This window comes from Mus musculus, chromosome 17 (genome assembly GCF_000001635.26).
Source record: "Mus musculus strain C57BL/6J chromosome 17, GRCm38.p6 C57BL/6J".
In the NCBI taxonomy this organism is placed as follows: Eukaryota; Metazoa; Chordata; class Mammalia; order Rodentia; family Muridae; genus Mus; species Mus musculus.
This window is the reverse complement of record NC_000083.6, coordinates 5,246,306-5,266,779: the sequence shown is the minus strand read 5'-3', so window position 1 is coordinate 5,266,779 and position 20,474 is coordinate 5,246,306. Positions and strand designations below refer to the sequence as shown.

Here is a 20,474-nt window from a genome sequence, read left to right as displayed (position 1 = left end):
ACCCCCACCATAAGAACACAGCTCCCCATGCTGTGATGACCCCCACCATAAGAACACAGCTCCCCATGCTGTGACGACCCCCACCATAAGATGACTTTCATTGTTACTTCATGATTGTAATTTTGTAACTGTTATTAATCATGATGTAGATAACTGATATTTGAATCCTGTGAAAGAGTCGTTTGACCCCCCAAGGTCAAGACCTTGGTATAGACAAGAATGACAAGTTCAAACAATATTAAAGAATTTCTCTCCTTTTTATAACCTATGTTGCCACATCTGTGTGTAGATTGAGCTACCTTCCTTCTGTAGCAGACAAACATAAAGCCACACTGAGTCATGGTTAGCTGCATATAAGCATAATGTGGGGAAAGGGCTTCCTGATGATGCTCTTCAACAGAGCCACCAGGTGTGAGAGGGGAGTGAAGGCTGCAGAGCTCAGAAACTCACCCCTCAGGGTATCTGGGCACCATACAACCTGGAGACAACCAGAGTTGTTCAGTCCATGGGACTTAGATGTTTGTGGCCTTCTCCTGAATAGGGCATGTTGCTTATGAAGATAATGAAGAACACAGGGCCAAGCAGAAGTCATTCAGTATGTCAGTACAAAAGTTAAAAAGAATTGGGCATCTTGAGCCTGGAGGAAGTTGGCTCCAGGACACTGGTACCATTCCTCTTGTGTCATGGGGACTTGAAGAAAGGCTCCAAATACTGTCCTCCATAGAGGAGGAGACACAACACCCTTTTGTGGGCCTATTGCAAGTGTTGTATAGTCTTTGATATGAGCGTGTATGTCTTGAATGTACATAAAAGGAAGAGGACTGTGACATCTTAGTATGTCACCTTCAACTCATTACAACTAACGGGGAAGGAAGGAAGGCAAGCACCCAGTTCTTTCACCCGGAGCCGCTGGGAAGCTGCGCTCTGCTCTGCTCTTACCAAACCAGAGGGCAGCTGTTACTGTAAGGGCACAGTGGTGGTGACTCACTCCAGTGTACACGAGGGAACAATCAGGCATAAGACCCCCCCCTCCCCCACACACAGTCTGGTACTCAACAACAGGTGACAACACAAGGGCTTCTTAATTAGCATTATATCAACTATTACTAGGAGCAAACACTTCTTGAATTTTAACATAATAAACTTACTTTCTTTTAAACTTATATTTTTATATCCCCTTTACCCAGTTTTAAAGGAAAATTGACTCATAAATGTCAGCCCGTTATTTAACTTAATAGTTACTTTTAAAAAAATGGAAGGTTTGCTTTTTTGGAAGATGTCCAGCCACGTTTTCAGAAGTCATTCAGAGGAGGGTTAGGGAATATGTTCATAAAAATCATTTAGATCTAGCAACTTACAGTATTAATTATTAATTTGCTATTTGAAGGAAATGGTTGTTCTAGCCACCGAGATCACCACATAGCCAGTGTATTGCCCCATCACACTAAAGGGAACAGGAAAGAGTGACAGACACAGGAATGACTATGGAAGGAGGCGGGGGGGGGGGGGCAGATTCTGCCTCACAAACTAACTTACCTAGGCTTTCACAGGTATACCAGGTTTTCATATTTGTGTTTCTAATTTTACCAGTTTTAAGGGTTGAGGAATGCTATTTGGGGGCTGTGAGGGCTCCTATCAGTATGCTGTACTTAGCATTTTAGGGCCTCCAAACAAGAGATGTCTGTCTGTGACTTGCTAGCACTCAGCCTGGTCTGAGTGCTCTTACATATACCTCACTGGACTAACTACAGACCCAAGACACAAGCCAGGACCAAGAAGCCACACCCCCTTCGCACCCTCAGCGCTGGCAAAAGCTGGGAGCTTGCCAGCAGTGCTGACACAAGGGTGCCACCCTAACCTTGCCATAGCAATCTAGGCAGAAATGGGACTCACAATGTGCACACGACTCTCATACTCTAAGTTCCATCCCAGGAAACCTCCTAGGAACACTCAGGAACCCCAGCACCCAAATGCTTCTGCCTCCAAGCCTGCCAGCATGGAACAATGGATGCATCTGACCCATAAGCCGGAGGGAGAGGCCAGGCACAGCATGCCGGTCCATTCTAACTAGGTTAGAATGACCCCTGCTCCAGCTGCGCAGCTCCTCTCTGGTCCAGATCTGGGTTAAAACCACTGTTCCCTACACCTGCCCCAGCATCAAGTGTACTATCCCACCCAGGACAAAAGGACCGAGGGATGAGCCTAGGGGACACCAGGCACTGTCAACACCATGGAGTGACAGTCAGTACCAAGTAAAGCCATGGAGAGCTTGAATGTGTGGGAAGACATCTGCTTGAAAACGCCAGACAAACGCATGCTCCTTTTCTGACCTGGACATCATGGAGCCAGGAGTGAGGAATCAACATGAACTCCGTGGCCTCCCTCAGGGATCAAACTATGTGGTCTCTCAGGGTGACTCCAGTCTGAAGACCTAACGACTTTATACAAGATTTTGTTATGTGCTCAAAATTTGCTGGTAAGTACCACAGGAATGTCACCCAGTCACAAGGAAGGATCCTCTTCGTAACTGCTGTTACATGTAAGCTTGTATTTCTTTGGTAGGACACACTGGCTTTAAAAACTATAGAGAGCCAGGTGGGTGAGTAACCTCATGTAACCTTTTTATAGTGGGAGGGATGTGTGTGTCCTGAGACTCACCTCTTTCCTGTGGCATTGGTGACTGGCTCAAGGCAGGATGGGAACTGGATTCTGACTGGCTTCCAGGTGGTTGCGGAGGCATCTGGCTACCTGTAGAACACAGGGAAAGGGAGGGTATGTGCTCTGCATTAATATTGTAACCACAAGAACCAAGCGCTTACAGAAGGTACAGAGAAGAGAGCTAAAAAAGTGTTCCATTCTTCCCTGTAAAATGAAGATAAAATAAAGATATTTACCAAAACACCTGCTTTTAGAACAAAACAAAACCAAACTAAAAAAGCAAACCTGCTGCTGATTGGGCTATCAAGCTCACGGAGCTATCAACCAACAGCTGCAGCCCACACATCCTTCACCACAGCCACAAACCTAGACTGGCCAGCAGAGCTGAGCCTCTCGACTCTGAACTCATACCTACTGGACAGAAATGAAAAAGTCTGGCACCCGCCCGTTCGTTCGTTCATTCATTCATATCTAATCAATACAGCAACATCAATTGCGAATAAGCAGAGTTCAGCCTAAACTCAGAAGGCTCCACCAAGGAGCACAAAGCATAAGGTACATTAGCACATAAGAGAGGGAGTATTGCTGCAAGTCCTGATTTTTGTTGCTGGTACAGCGATAGCATCTATTTAATTCCCAGTTGTTTAATATTTACTCAATTTTTCACATACAATGTAAGTTTCTTGAGATGATAATCATATATTTTCATTCCTTGAATGCTTCCCTTAGCATGAAGAATATATAATAACTCATAATCTAAGAATACAAAATAAGGGAAAAGACACTTATTTTATCTTTAAAAGAGACATGAATCATGCGGAGGCTTGAGGCATACTTCTGAAATTAAGAATCATCCAAGGTACCTGGCAATATTAACTCACTTCTGGGCCCAGAGGTTCAGACACATTTCTAAGGCTAAAGACATGGAGGAATTAAAAAGTATTGGATTTAACACCACCCTCAAGGCCCAAACCCTTGCAGCAGCCTGCACAGCACAGTGTGAGGGCATTGCTACTTTATGCTCTACCTTCTCCCTTGGTTACAATGAATATAAGAAAGACACCTCAAATACACACAGCTTCCTTACATCCCTCTGCCTGGGAGTCACATGGTCATGAGAGCTGCACAGGACAGCAAAAGGCGTGCAGAAGACTCCGCCTCGGTTGGCAGGCGACAGCTGGGAAGGCATGGCTGGGAGGGTGTTGGTGGTTAGGCACCCCAGTTTGAGAGATAATATAAAACTTGGTATATATTTCTGAGTGTTCACCTGTCACACTCAGGGGACACTGAGCAATGAAGAGCCCCTGCATGTGCTCATAACTAGCACAGAGGCCTTGCAAAGCACAGCACACTCCAGCGGGCTCCATCTTGGGCATCTGTAGTCACCTAATATTAATACCAAAGAATTAACTGCACAGTATAAACGTTTAACATTCTGGTCTAAAACAACTTCAAGGGCAAACACTGGACACTGACATGGCTATAGAGCTACGAAAACTGCCTTGAAGCCACTGTGGGTTACATGTTTCCTATGAAACGAAACACCCCATGGCCCCAATCTCCATTTAGAAATTTAAAGCACTCTGCAGCCAAACCCTGACTCTTAAAGTGTCACTGGGGAACGAGCTGGCCCAAGACAGCAAGTGCTTACATCATAACGATCGCTTGCTTCTTCGCAGCAGGCTGGACTCACACGCTCACACAGAGAAAACAAACAGCACTTCTATGTCAACACAGGGCAGCATGGCCTCACTGTGCAGGCAGTCTGAGGCACAGCTCTCCCATCTAATGCACCGAGCAAGGATGAACAGGATACAAGAGACCCGTCCCACCCTGCACAAAGCACTGGCATGGTCAAGCACTGCTGTGGGCTGACTGGTGCAAGGCGAAGCGTGATGTACCTGCCAAGCAAGAAAGGAGCGCTCGCACCATGTTCACCCTGTTACCAAAACAGACAGCTGTTTAAGGCTGAAGAAAAGTAAGTGCAAGTTACCCCGACTCCCCCACTTCCATTCATGCTCTCTCTCTCTTAGCCAGTCCCGTAACTCTTACGTAACTGTAATTACTAAGGCATCACATGCCGTGAGCACGCAGGCATAACTACCGTTAGGGCAGATGAGCCAGAAAAACATGCGTGTGAGACGTAACACAGGAGAACTCACTGCATCCACAGTCGGAAAACCAGAATCTTTGGATGAAATTAATTAGGTAAATACCTTAAATTCTGTGCGGGTTTACATATGCTGATTTTAAATCAACCCTTTCAGAGTTTGGTAATCATTTCAAAGGAGGACATGGCCACACAACATAAAGGAGTTAACCGAAGGGGGAACTCTAACCTCCATAATTCACTGTTAACCATAATTCAAACCAAGAGGGTGCCTCCTTTGTTAAGCCCCATGGTTTACCTTCATCTGTGTCTATAATGAGATAAGCAGAATGGAAAAATACGCTGGCCAGCCCGGTGGTGAATAAGAAGGCACCCCAGCACTTACACTAGTCACTTGTTAACAGCGTGTAAACATTTCTGTGTACAGGGTGTACCAATCTAGAGTGGCGTGGCAGGGAGCAGCCACCGTTTCTACTTTGCTTATGAAGCACTCGAGAGAGGCTACAAAACCCCTGGTCCTGTGCCTCCTTGCACAGAGGCTTGTTACATAACTGCAGCATACGCGTGGTTTCTCAGTACATGTCCTGTTTGTAGGCTGGTCCCATGTTGCTTTTAGCCTTTGTCCCCTTTGTGTCCTGCAGCCTTCTTAAGACCCCCAGTCTTTCCTGATGCCCTGTAATCTTGACACTCTGGAAGAGTACTAATGAGTTACTTTGTACAATGTTCCCCAATCTGATCTGGGCAACACATTTTATTGCTGAAAAAGAGGACATGCGTGGGAACTAGCATACCCGTCTCTGCTCATCCTATCATGGGGCTGGAACACCCACCCCCACATTCCATTTCTGGTGTTCATGTTGATTACATCATCTGGCTGGTGTTCACTTTTGGGGTACTCATTTCACTTGAGGTTGATCCAAGTCCCATGTCTCCTGCAACTTTCACCTGCTAATGTCAGCATCTATTAGAAAGTCCTGCCTGTGAGGTTCACCATAAGGGTGGCTGCTAATGGTGACTTTCCATCTCCCCCTTTGACGCCCATGTGTGTTAATGGATTTCAATTTGAGGAAAGCTACATCCTTGTATGGTCCCCACATCTTGCCTCTAAGGAACACTGCAAGCAAGGTGACTGATTGCTCCTCCTGCAGAGTTGCCTTATGTAGTAAGAGGGAATGGATCTGTGGTATGTTACAACCTGCAGTGGACTGGCATCAAAGGGAGATGTCTCCGTATGCCTGGCTTTGAAGGGCAGACTCAGCTGATGGTGTGAACTGACTTAAGGAATGTGAAGGAATGCTTCAGAGCTTGAGGGCTTCACTCCTTAGTAAGTGATTTGTAAAGCTGGCATGTGTGTGTAAGTCAGGTAGACACAGGTGTCTTCCTTGACTGCGCTCCACCTACACCCTGAGACAGTCTCTCACTGAGTCACTGATAGACCAGTGAACTTTGGGGAATCCAGTCTCTGCTTCCTTCCCCACTACAGACAATGCCCCCATTAGAATGCTAATACCTGACTTAGGTCCAAAGCAGCTGGCACCTTAACATGATCCAAACTTCCCAAATTCAGGTCCAGCACCAATATTTTCTCCTATTATTTCATGTTGGAGTTTTCATAGTCATGGAAAGCTACCATTTCCATAACCAAAACAAAGTGATTTCTGCTATGATCTGAAAGAAACTGGATACATTCTCCCCTACTTGGGCTTCTAGATGAGAACACAGACAGAACAACCAGTCTTGTGAGCCCCTAACCAAGGGACTCAATTAAGCCAAGGCTGGACTTCTGGCCAAAATACCATGCCTATATTTATTTGCTAAGTCTGGGGCAATCTGTCATGGAACAGTAGAAAATTCCTAGATGCTTGCTTTGCAGGGGTAAAAATACACCAAGGTTATCATTTTAGTTCAAGCCACATCAGTTCTGGCCAGTGGAAACTCCTTCCAGTTGCATCCTGGGTTCTACTGACAGGCCTTCCTCTTTTTATTGCGTAAGTCCTTATTTTTAGAATGACCAGAGGTTGTAGGATCATCTCATGTCTGTTTGACATCAGTCCTGAGATCCATCATTTAGAAGTCCTGGTTTTTGTTCCTGGAGTGCTCTGAGATTTAGCTGTGGGTGTCAGGGTGGCTCGCTGTTGCTGGTATACTAATGTCTCCAGTTCTCCCAGTGGACAGAGGCAGATCCTAACCCATGGATTACATGGGCCTGTATGCTGGTATTTACATGTCTAAAGACAAGTTTATATAAGGATCTCCAATTCCAGTCCCAAGCGAGAGCGCACTTAAGGCTTCTTACTTATAACCTCTCCAACAGCAACAAGTCCAAATTTGTATCTAAAATCAATTAAGCTATTTCACATTATATTTAAAAAATTTATTAGTGTTGCCATTCCATTTTAGGTGCTCTGTGTAGCATTTTGGCAGCACTTCTTGAGTCTTTGGGGGGATGATTCTGTAGTTTAAAGAGTGAAAGTTAAAAATGTGCACACAGCCCCTCTCTCCTACTCACAGTGCCTGTATGCTCCAGTCTTAGGGGATGGGACACCATCTTACCATAACCTGCACTGGGGGACAGCTATATTTTTTCATACTAGTTTTTATGACTTTTCTTGTCTAACTTGTATGGCTGCTATCTTTGATGTATTATTGGTATTAACAGAGTTGGTCATCCTTGCTTCATTTGTGTCCTAAATAACGATGCCTTGGGAGGTAATCCCCAGTATAACCACACGCAGAAGTGGGAAGACCCGCCCTAAGTGGGAAGACCCACCCTAAGTGGGAAGACCCGCCCTAAGTGGGAAGACCCGCCCTAAGTGGGCGGCACTATTCAGGGGACTGGGCTCCAGGGCTGGAGAGCCAAGCGTTCACCCCTCTGCTTCCTGGCTGTGGCCCTGAGCAGCTGCTCCTGCTCCTGCCACTGTGTCTTCCCAGCCAGGACGGAGCACACCCAGACTGTGGGCCCCAGGGCATTGCTTTTGTGAACTGTTTTGTTCCAGGAGCAAGAAAATCAACTACGACAGAGCTCAGCATGTGTAACAGCGAGCTATGGGGTGGCTGGCCCTGACGCTCCACAACTGCACACTTCCCATGGAAAGACATTGGGACTGACATTCACTTCCCATGGAAGGACACTGGGACTGACATTCCCATGGAAGGACACTGGGACTGACATTCCCATGGAAGGACACTGGGACTGACATTCATATTTTCAATTTCCTTCTGAACAGGACCTGTGTGCTTCACTTTTTGCTCCATCTCTAGAACCAGACATATTCAGTTAGCATTCGATATATATTTATTGACAAACGAATAAATGACTGCTTATTCCAGAAAGCAAATTTGGACTAATAGCTAATTAGATTTTTTTTATGAGTTAACAGTAATCATGCAATTTTATCTTGTTATTCTAATCAGAATCTTTCTTTTTTTCTTTTTAATAAATTGGCAGATAGTAAATATTTGAGGCTTTTAGACCATATGTTCTCTGCCATAACTACTTAACTCAGTGATTGTGAGTAGTTTAAAAGCAGCCACTGATGATACGTGAAATGGTAAAAATAGAATTTTATTTACTACACTGTGGAATGCCCGAGAAGCATCTCATAGGCACTGGCCCCTTGTAGACAAGTCTGTAAGTAAGAAAACATGCAGGCCAGGGAACATGAGGTAGTGCTTAGGGAGAGCAGCAGTGACAGACAACTTGATACAAAGTCCCATGTTCAACACCAAGGCTTGCATAAACAAGTCTCGCGAAGCTGACGTGCCTCCCAGCCTCCAGAGCTGCTCAGCTTTACAAGGTCCCTCCTTCCCCATGGTTATAGAAGCAGAAAGGATTTCAGGGTGCGTCTGTGTGTGTGTGTGTGTGTGTGTGTGTGTGCTATCCCATGGGGTTGCTGGCAAGCTGTACACAAGGCTCCAGAGATTCAGCCTTCCTGAGCACGTGCTGGCGTGAGCTCTTCAGGGGTGTGGCTGCCTATAGGGTCACTTACATGCCCCCAAGAAACCTGAATACGCCCCCGAGCTCAGGAAACTACACTGGGTGGACACATTTCTTTGGTCTGTTGCTGGTGGCCTCTCTTGTTAATCCACACTTGCTCCTTTTTTCCAGGAGAAATCACACAATAACTTGGCTTTAGGCCTCTACAAGCCAGGCCTGGGGCAGACTCACTACCCTCCTCAACCAATTATAGCATGTGCAGGGCTAAGAGCTGAATTATGTTCCTGGCTCTTAGATCAAACAAAATAGGAAATAAAAAACTATATGGATGAGCTATGATATCATAGATTTTACTGACAGTGCTGTTGGAAGGACGGGAGAGAAACATAGTGAGCAGGCTGCCTTGGTAACGCCGCTGCTGGTAAAACTTTCTAGGGCTCCTCCCTCCCTCTGTTACTACAGTAGACAAGCTCAAGAACTGGATACAGCACCTCTGGAAAACAACTCTCCAGACCCTTTAAGGGTCAGAGTGTGAGTGTACATGTATGAGAATGAATATGTGTACATGTGTGAGTGAATGTGAGCGTGTGTGTGTGTGTGTGAGCGTATGTGTCAGTGATCATGTATAAGTGAATATGTGTGAGTGTGTGAATATGTATGTTTGTATATGTGAGTGAATGTGTATTTGTGTATGTATAAGAGTGAATGTGTGTATGTGTGAGAGTGTGAGTGTGTGCGTGAACACCCCCACCCCCATCCCATGACTCATGTATGGAAGTCAAAGGACAATTTGTAGAACTCCCTGCTTCTACAGTGCAGGCCCCAATGGTCAACTCAGGCAGGTGGCCTTAGCAGCAGTAGCCTTCACCCACTGAGCCGCCTCACCAGCCCAGGGATCTGTTCACAGAATTCAAGTCTTTGTCACTAAGCAGCTTATGGTCACTGAGGTGTGGAGCCAACAAAAGGGCCCAGGAATTGTGATTTAATATCCTCCAGATTTACTAACAGGGTGATTTTTTGCTTTCCTCGTAGAATACCACTCCGAATACCTGGGGTTCATTATGTGGGTGCTTTGATGAAATGCTTAGACAGTCAAACCTAATGACTCCCCTTTACCCTAAGACTTACAAACCTTCCCCTGGACACTGCGCTCGCTCCCTTCCCATACCTGGATGCACACATACACAAGCAGACATAACAGTGAGGGGAGGCGAGAGCTGGAGGGTCCTGTGCACAGCTGAGTGTGCTGCATACTCACTCCATGAACCCAGCCTCCCGCCAAAGACCCAGGAACACCCACACTTTGATTTGTAGTGTTAGTTTTCTCAATTAAAAACAAACTTGTGATATCAATACACCATTATTCAGCTGGCCCTCTAGATTTGAAACGGAATTTTTCTTATTATCATCCTTTCTCCCTCCCTCCCTCCCTCCCTCCCTCCCTCCCTCCCTCCCTCCCTCCCTCCCTCCTTCCCTCCCTCCCTCCCTCTTTCCCTCCCTCCCTCCCTCCCTCCCCCCATCCATCCATGTGTCTTGTGTGCCTGGGTATCAGAGGACAACTTGCAGGAGTCAGTTCAGTGCCTATGCAGTGTGGGTCAGGTGCACTGAGCTCGGGTCCCTTGGGTCCCTCACCTTGGCAGCAGCAAAGCACCTCACCTACTGAGCTATCCCCGCAGCCTTTTAACTTGTTAAAGTACTCTTCGTCTGCCACATGAGCCATCTGAGGCTCACGAGAGCCCTGCACTGTGGACAGTTTTCTATGGAGATTTTGAGGCATAGAAATTACAGAGGTCTTGCAAGGTGTAAGGTGAATACAATCTGAGACTAGCAGGCCAAGCACAGGCTGTGGGCTTTACTGCTTAGGTCAGATCGAGCTCTGCCTAAAGACAGAGTCTGAGAACACTTTCCTTTAGCAGGTCATCAAGCACTGAACCACCTCCAGTAGTCTGCCCTCAGAGCCTGGGCTGCAGGGCAGACAGAGCCTCTGTGCCTCCTGAGGCCAGGTTTCAGTCAGCCCTCTGACCATACTGTGGGAAGCACTGGGTGAAGCACTGTGGCTCACCATGGCAGAGCACTTGCATGCCAGCTCTGCTCAGTCCCTGTGTGCCTTCCTCTTGATAAGTGGTGAAAGAATAAAAACTGTGTCCTGAAAGCAAAAGGTAGCCACTGAAGACAAGGCAACCATGGAGGCAGGGCTCTCGGCTTCCTCAGCTCACACCCAGTGTGATGGCTTCAACAGGAGGTGGGAGAGTGGGACAGGAGGGCACAACAGGGGCCATGTCTATCTTGGGGAGTCAGTCTGGGTGTTGAGCAACTGGGTAAGGTCCACCACAGAGCCTGTGGTGCCTGTGGTAACATTCTGTCAGAACACATCCTTTGCGACAGCTTTCAGGCCTGTGGTATGACTCAAAAGTCTGCATGAGAAAAAGTGCATTGGTGGCAGCAGTGGGGACCATGACATAATGCGACTCTCTCTCCCGGGATGACAGTATTCTGATGTCTACCTTAGAGGTAGTAGGTTCCGAATCTGACTCACACACAACCCAGCCATGACACACAGAAGTGTAGCACGCACGCTAACTCTGCTCACAGCCCTGCTTTCTGTAGGATGGGGCGGGGCGGGGGGCACACAGAGCAGGCAGTTTGTATTTCTCTCACCAGGACAAATTAATGAAACAAAACCGAATTTCCCCCTTCTCTTACCCATTCTTATTCCTCTTCAATATTTTTCCTCTTCCTAAGATTCCTTTCTTTTTGTTTGAGAAGCTTATATTTGGCTGCCTTGTGAGGAAACGGGTATAGTGACAGATGAAAGACTTGTATTCATCGTGTAATTCAGAATAAGGGGGAAATCGACTGCTGTGCATTTAAGATTCGAACAACCTTGCAATTTTGTATAGTCATTTTCCCCACCCGTTCTTTTGAAGAAATCTGCCTTTATTCTGCTAATAACTAACCGCCACGGCAGCAGCATGGATCCGATTAGCAGTTCTTATGATACAAAGGGGACAAGGGAAAAAAAAAGCTGTGAATGGGGTTGCCAATTTGTCTACCTGGACCCCCAGGGGAAAGATTAGTTGAGTGCTGCCTGCTCCTCTCTTCCCCATGCAGGCCAAAGGCAGGGCTCCTGCAGGACAAAGGCAGGGCTGCAGGGCTGTAGGGCTGTAGGGCTGTAGGGCTGCAGGGCTGCAGGGCTGAAGGGCTGCAGGGCTGCAGGGCTGCAGGGCTGTAGGGCCAGGTCCCCTCTTTCTTCAATCAGAGTTGTGCTCACTCCCCCCTTCCTTGTCACACCCTCAGTCTGGGTTCCAACATGGTTGACAATGCTACTCATAAACAGGAGCAGCTATGAAGATGCCCTGTGGGAGGGCTGGGCTTGCCTTCTGCGGTACTGGTCAGCTTAAAGCCCAGACACTGTAAAAGGAGGTGTAGGGGCCCTGCAGGCACAAGAGGCCATGCTTTAACACAACACCCAGTCATTAGGCATGGTGACACTACTCCTGGATGCATGCGACAGGTGGCAGGATAAGCTGTACTGTTTAAGAGCACTAGATTTTCAGCTCAGAAACCAACATTTAAACACTGGTATCTGGGTGGAAAAGATGGCACTTGCCATGTGAGCCTGGTGGCCCGAGTGGGTTCAGCAAGAAGGGACTTCATACGTTATCCTCTGACCCCCACATATGTGCTACACAGGTCCTCTGCATACATACACATATTATTATTACTAAAAACTAGTTTCTATTCTACTAAATGTAGAGTTAATGTCTGTTAAATATCTGATTAATCAATTTATACGTGAAATTAACCTGGTTTCTGAAAGTTTTAAAAATTTATTGTATTTGAAACTACACTAGCAGTTTATTCTTGTGGTAAAACTTAAAACTTCTGTATGTTTGACTTTAAACTATATTGACTGATTAACAGGCCAATTTTGTGGTATGTGTGCATGTGTATGTGTGTGCATGTGCAGACTAGAGGCTGACTTGGTCTTTCCCACTTATTATTGTAGACAGGGTCTTTCCCTGAAGGCAAGCATGCTGATGGGGCTACGTTGGCTGGTCAGCCAGCTCCAGGGCTCCGCTGGTCTCTGGCTCCTCAGCAGGAATCACAGATGTGTGCCACCAAATTTGGGTTGTGACATGGGTGGCTATGGATACAAACTTCATGGTTATGGGATGCTGAGGTGACTACGCTATTTCTTTCCTTTTGTGCAGGGTCTCATGTGGTCCAGGCTGGCCTTCACCTTCCCATGGAGCTGAGGTTTAATCCCAAGGGCTGGGTCTTCAAGCATGCGCTCTCACGCTTTGCTTGTGTGGTGCCAGAAACTGAACCCAGGGCTTACACCTTCCAAGAAGACACCAACCTACATCCCAGCTCCAAAACCTCTGAAAAGTAAAAGCTAACGCGCTGTACTGCTCTGGGAAACTCACCAGCAAGGCCGAAATCCCCAAGACCTGGGGGTCTACCTACCACCACTGCTCACATTTAGATGTAATAACATCTGAGTGAGGTCTCCATTCAGTGTCACATATATGCATGCAGTGCTTCAGTCAATGGCTTTTGAAGAGAAGGATGCACAGTGAAACCTAGGGCAGTGTGCAGCTAAACCCTGAACCAGTCCAGTCCAGTGAGGGGGACGTTGTGGGGGGCAAGCTGGCTCAGTTCAGAGTGTGTGTGTGTGTGTGTGTGTGAGTGTGTGTGTGTGTGTGTGTGTGTGTGTGTGTGTGAGTGTGTGTGTGTGTGTGTGTGTGTGTGTGTGTGTGTGTGGTGGTTCTACGAGTGCTGAGCTGGCTCAGTCCAGTTCCACCTAGCACGGCGGGGTGTGGAACAAGCACTGTGCTCTTGTGCACACAGCTCTTCAGAACTTGTGTCCAGGTTACCTGGAGCCTCTGGGACAACTGGAGGTTGCATGACAGAGACCACTAGGACACAGAGGGGAGGAGCCACATTCTGAGCCACAGCTTCACATACGCACCAGGCTTACTTTAGATTTTAGCTAGGTAGTTATCAAGCACACTTTTCAAATATCTAGAGCGTATTAATTACCCGTTGTCGAGATAGGGATTCAGTCAGCAGCTACTATTGTGCTATGAATGCTAATGCATCTCTGTGAAGGCTCAGAACCAGGCAGAGGCCTTCAGACTCAAAGACTTGGCTTAGATCTACAAGTTGAGAACTATGGTTTTAGGTGCTGTTCTTAAGCACAAAGATAACAGACTGATCTATCCCCTTTGAGTCTCTCTGAGGAGGGGAGGAAAAGGCCAGTGAGAGACAACCCACCAAGCCACAGCTCAGGATGAAAGCTAGTCCTGGAATAACCTCAGAGTTGTCTTTTCTTAGACTCCTTTTTCTTTTTCCTTTTCTTTCTTTTTCTTTTTCTTTGTCCCCTTTCAGAATTGGCATGCTTGCACTTGGTCAACATCTACTGGGCGCCCTCTCCTGGCCAGGCACGGTTCTCCACCCTTGATGTAACGGGAAGCTGCACTTAACAAGAAAAGGACTCAGTTGGACCTTGAGGGGTAGGATGGATAATATAGAGTAAGCACAGGGTAGTTGACTTCAGCTGTGTGGGCAAAGGGCTTGCCCAGAGTCATAATACTACAGGAATGCAAATCTGTTCCATGACTGTCTCTAAGGGAAAAAACATAGGAGAGGAGGGGACAAGACAGAGCAACACGCTGAGGACTGAGGTGCAGCTCTCTACAAATGACAGTTTTGTGTTTAAAAAAAAAAATCAAAAGAACTTGTCATAATCGTGTGTGTGTGTGTGTGTGTGTGTGTGTGTGTGTGTGTGTGTGTGTGTAATGGATTCACGGTGATGGTCGTGAAGATGGGGACAGCACCAGTGACCTCAGGCCTGAGATTGTAACTCCTCTTGTATTTTTTTCACTGTGGCAGCACTACCAACAGAGTTCATAACCTAGCTCTAGAAAGGCCAGGAAACCAAATACAAACCTGGCAACTACAAAGACTGCCTGGGGTGGTTCTCTACCCCATGCTTCTCAGTGATGACTAACTAACAGTCACCTAGACACAAGCAATGGCCCTCATGAGGGACAGTGAGGACAGCACACTGGCTGACTGGAGGCTCGGGGTAGCCAGAGCCACTACCTCCTAAGTGAGGGTGGGGCCAGCAATCCATGCTGCCCCTGGAATGCTCAGAAGGCTAGACACCTCTAGCTTCAAACCCAGAGTTCTCTCTCACATCTGCACTGAAATGCAGCCCCAGTATCCAAACTTTCACACCTAACTTGGCTAAAATAAACAAATCAACCAAAACAAACCCTCCCTCTGAATGGTTAGGCAGAATTACTAAGGAGGGTCACAGAAACAGGGTCAGCCCAAACGCTTCCCTTCCACCTCCGCTGTGCCCCTTCCTCTTCTAAGCACAGACACTGCTCTCTAATTTCTTCACCCCTCCTCCTCCACACAACCCTGTGTGCCCACTGCGACCACCCTTCCCTAATATCTGAAGAGGACACTGAACCTTATATATTAACTATATTTTTTTACATACATAAATGTCTCTGGTAAAGTTTCCTATTTATTAGGCATAGTAAAGGATCACCAATAATAATGTAACAAAATAATTATAATGTGCCTGCTTTATTGATTGAGGTAGGGCCTTCCAATCAAAGTCTATAGCTAGCTTGCTCTGAAGATCCCCCGTATCTGGGTCTGGGGATCTGAACTCCAGTCTGAATGGTTAACTGTCAAAATGTCCCCCAGACCAAGAGCACACTTATTCATGAACTTCATGTTTTTCCCATACTCTCCGCGTGCAGGCCCAGTGCACTTCCCTATGGTCCTAGAAACATGTCCACAGTCTGCTCTGTGGAATGAATGAGGCAAGTGGTGATAAAGGAAGGCAGGGAGGCCGTGGGCAGCCGGGCTGCCGGGCCTGGCACAGGACACACCTGAAGCAGCAGCATCTGAAGTGCAACAGAAGCCCCCATGCAGCACTGTACTGGCAGCCTTCACAAGGTCACACCCTGGCATTCTGCAATGTGCATTTAAAGCAGTTTGCAAGTACAAATCCTGGTGTCACTTTCTGTTTGGAAGAGAGAATGTCAACACTAACAATCCCCGGGTATACCATTTATAAACATGCAGATGTGAATTATTAAAGATTAATGCCTTTCAGGATTGGTGTCGGCATTCCGTTTGTCTCGTGCCGAAATCAATTCTGCTCTTCATTAGTCAATGACAACCCACATCATCCCGTCGTGGAAGAGAAATCAAAGGTGCACGTGTGTGAATGAGAGTAACTGATGAAACTGATTAGTACTAGGCTTAACGGCTATAATCAATCAACACATCAGAGTCCTCAGCTTCAGCGGAGCAGGAGACAGGGAAGTAGAAGGAACGCTCGCTCCTTCGGGACCAATGGCCTGCTCCTTTAGAACACTCACACGGAAGAGCTAAGAACACACCAGCTCTAGACACTATTCATTTAGCCACCATTTCCCGAAATGTAGCCAAATGGATTCGGACACTCTCCTCGTCTCTGCTTCCATTAGCTCATAAAAGCACTGTACCCCTCACGTCTCGAGTCCTCAGTACAGCAGGTCAATGCCTCCCCTTCCACAGAGGCAGTATGCTGCTGCGTGCACGGCTGCAGCGGTGACAGTCCACAGAGGCAGTATGCTGCTGCGTGCACGGCTGCAGCGGTGACAGTCCACAGAGGCAGTATGCTGCTGCGTGCACGGCTGCAGCGGTGACAGTCCACAGAGGCAGTATGCTGCTGCGTGCACGGCTGCAGTGGTGACAGTCCACAGAGGCAGTATGCTGCTGCGTGCACGGCTGCAGCGGTGACAGTCCACAAGCTCCAGAAATGAGCAAGGTGTGTGACTCTCACTACAGCAGATAACTGCAGTGAAGAAGAACACACAGACACAGGCACAAGCAGACATGGGGGAGGAGGGTGGTGAAGCACGAGGCTGCTAGCGGCTTGGGAGGGATCCGAGAGGGGAAGAAAGGTCAGGTGGAAATGAGCAGAAGCTCTTGTGTCTTCCTGGTCGCTGAATGTGGAGGAAGAGGAAGAAACAAAGCTTAAGTTCAAATGTGGTAGAAGAAGAGAAGACGTGCTCCTTTGGAAGAGAAGCCACCACATTCATCTGGTGAATGCCAGACAGACCGGGTCTAGTGAGCTCTTTCATACTGCGGTGGAGCTTGGCATGAAGGGTTACAGGCTGCTAAGGAGAGGCTGAACAGTGCCCTTTCCCTCACCAAGCTCTTCGAGCTGCACACCGTCTCTCAAAACCAGAAGCCCTGCCTGTCTCCCTCACTGCTGCTAAGCATCATTTGGAAAGGATAGGAAATTATTGCTTTGTTTAACACACAAATATTTTACATTGTAAGGGGAAAAACACTGGCTAAGTTTTCTGAGTTTGTAGAAATGCTGAATTCATGTTTTCTGTGTAACCACAGATTAGAAACATGGATATATCAATGACACTGTGTGTTTCTTTTTTTTTTCTTTTGCTTGCTCAGTTTGCCAATAAGCAGCATGCATCCCCCTTGGAACAAGCTGTCACGGAATTTCTACCTCCAGAGAAGCCAAAACGGAGCACGTGATAGATGCTGAGACGTGAGCTCAGCAGGGAGGGCAGTGGTGCTGTCCCTGCAGCGCATGCGTGGCAATGATGTCCCTGCAGCAGTGTGCGTGGCCTATGCTGGCAATGCCGAGAGAAAGCCGGCAGGAAATGTTTACACACAGAAACAAACCTGTAATATACCCTGAGTCTTATTAAGGGTAAATTAAACCACGGAAAATATATTTACTGGGATGGATGGGCTTGGGCTGAGGCTTGAAAGATTTAAAAAGCTAGGCAGAACGGATTAAACAAAAGAGAGACATGTTTTGCACACTCTGTGGTTCATGTTACAGGCACTAATCTTGACAAACGACATCAGGAACCTTTATCGTTTCCTCTCACTAACGCCCTTCCTGCTCGCTCTGGCCCACGACCAGCTTCTCACTGCCATCCATCTTTCTCTTCCCCCGGTTAGCATCCTTTCTGAATCTGCTGTGTGAATGTCAAATTAAGAAAACTTGTCTTTTGCCTAGAATATTTTCTTGTTTTTATCTGCAGCTCTGGAAGCCCACCTGGGTGCCATTTCATATCGTGCTAAGGAGGGGCTGGGGCTGTTTAACTATCACAGCATGTGCATTTGTTGTCTGAGGGCACGTTAGATGAACAACTCATTCTCCAGGAGCTGGGGCGACAGACTCTGGAATGAGCTGAACTCTAGAGAACTGGAGTTCATCTAGCACAGGCCAGCTCTGGCCAAGCTTCCTTTGGAAGTTCTATCCTGGCAAACTTTTGCAAAGCACAGAAACTAGAGGCCTTTGTCAGGCAGCGGTATGCCAGTCACCTCCTGGACAGAGGACAGGTGTGTGTGTGTGTGTGTGTGTGTGTGTGTGTGTGTGTGTGTGTGTGAGAGAGGGGGGGGGGGAGAGAGGAGAGCGAGCGAGCAGGAGCACAGCAGAGGGAAGCAGGGCTTACCGTGGAGAAAGGAATGCACAGAGAGAGGCAGAGGACAGCTCTCAAGGACTGATCACAGGGTCCTCCTCACTAGGCTCTTCTGTCAAGCTCACTGGACTCCTGACCTACCTCACAAAGCCCTCATTCTCATCTGGCCAGCAGTTAGAGGGGAAAATGGGTGAGCCACCTCCATCAGGTAAGCACATAGCAATGCTTATACAACCTAAAACCAAGCAACACAAAGAAAACAAAACCAGGAGCCTTACAACTCTGTCCTTTCTGCTCTCATGGGTAGGAAGATCTACCTTGGATTAATCTTCCTATAATAAAAACCAGCACCACACAGGAACGGCCAGGAAGCCATGTCCCTTTGGTGAGGCACTCATGTGAATATTTACGTTTATGTTATTTGTTCTAACCTATCAGTGGTCATCTACAGATAGATTAGAGTGACTTAACTTCACACACAGCAGGCCAGTGACAAAGAACCAAAAATAGCCATAAGCAGGACCCCGAAGTTCATGCCCTTATACGTCATTAACAAAGCCAAAGAAGCAGCACGAGCAATCAAAGGGCCAGAAGCGTCCATCGGGCCAGGACCCGCCCCGCCTGCCACCTGCCCTGCACAGCCACGCTCCCCGTCTTCAACCTTGGCTGCGCGTACAGCATGGGCAGGAAAAAGCTGACAGAACCCTTGGTGGTCAACGGAAGTTGAGTTTTGCTAGTAATCTGTGAGGCAAGGCCAGTGAAGCCAACACACAGGCCTCTCAGGGGTCCGCAGTGCAGGGACTGGTGCCGACTCGCTTGGCAGAGCCAGGGGATCAGATATGGCACATATTTGTATGTCCAAAAGCCATTCTCCTTAAAACCCTGCAAGGAGCTCTTAGACTATAACTTAGGAAACTGTCACAGTCAAAACATCACCAAATTGGCTATAAGAGGACATCGACAGCAAACACTTCCACAACGTAACCAAAATGATACCCACGCAACCTACCTACAAGGAGGGTGGACGCTCTTTGCTCTGGCCTTTAATGGAAGGTAAGAAACAGGGAGGAGGTAAGTAGAAAGCAGACCTGGTAATGGCACCGGGGCAAGATGGCCACACAGAGCAGCCTGCACTCCTGGATTCTGTCCCAACTTCTGCTGTCTCACACAGGCACCTGAGATGTGGGGCATGGCTAGTGCTAAGCAAGGAGGCAATTCATGTCCCTAACAGGAAATCTCCACCCACTTTTCAAGAACTCATGAAGTGAAGACACCAGGAGTGACAGGTGTGCCGAGGCCATCAGGACTCTGGAGCTGAGCCTCAGACACTCACGGGGCTGGGCCTTGGCCTCCCAACACAACCGCAGCAGGCAGCACAAGAGCATCAAGAATCTGAATCAGCCTTCGGGACACTTTACTGCAGTGCCGATCTACATTAGAAGGTTTACTCGCTAGTTAACAATTTCATTATCAGGGCAGAGATGGAGAGAAATGGTTATTCCTTTGCAACAGACTCTGGGCAAAAGCGCCAGGAAGAAGGAGCGTAGCTTTGACACTGCCATAGCCCAGCTGTGGGCTGCACAGCAGTCGAGTGCATCTCAGTGAGCTGCCGGGAAGGCAACACTGCAGAGACAGTCCACAGGCAAGGTCAGGGCCAACAAGCTGCTCCTGAGGCCAAGGGCAAGCAGCAGAGAAAGCGAGCCAGAGGCAGCGGATACCACGTTCCTGAAGCAGTGGCTTAGAGCCATGATCTGGGAAACGATGCAACCTTGACAGGACACGGGTTCATGGAGGGATAGATTCAGAATCAAGTGCAGGGAAGCGTGCCGTGCCAGCCTGCAGTGTACAGCCAACAAAACTAAACATGAGAGATGAGGGTGGGGGTGGGGATCTTGCTAACTCAGTCTCTGACAAGAGATATATTAGCATTCAATTAAAAGTAAAAATAGCAAAAATCAACTCCTCTGATCATTTTCAATCTATATGCAGAATTAGTGTAACTGGTAAAACTTAAGGAGCTGAGTACTTTTTAGAAACAAGTATTACCATACAGCCCAGCTGGATTCAGTACTGTGATTCCTCTGCCTCAGCGGGTACTAGGGTTGTAAACATGTGCCACCACAGTGGGTTGGTGACAGGTCACACTGGGTAGGTAAGAGGCCATGCTTTTAAAATAAACTTCATGGGAATACCGTCAGGAAAATGTAACGGCCATGACATAAAACCTTATATCCAGGTGAGGACTTGGCTCATAGGCTCATAGGCCTTGCCTAATGTGCCAAGCCTTGGGCCT

At 47.5% G+C, this 20,474-nt stretch overlaps 1 protein-coding gene across 4 annotated transcripts in view; it reads right to left on the bottom strand.

Moving 5' to 3' along the window:
- Arid1b (AT rich interactive domain 1B (SWI-like)) overlaps positions 1 to 20,474 on the bottom strand; it is a 353,360-nt gene that overhangs the window by 80,877 nt on the left and 252,009 nt on the right. For all 4 annotated transcript variants that reach the window (XM_006523223.4, XM_006523221.4, NM_001085355.1 and 1 more), the window contains exon 6: positions 2,659 to 2,748. In XM_006523223.4, coding sequence (XP_006523286.1) covers positions 2,659 to 2,748 — 90 coding nt within the window. The remainder of the gene's footprint in view (positions 1 to 2,658; positions 2,749 to 20,474) is intronic.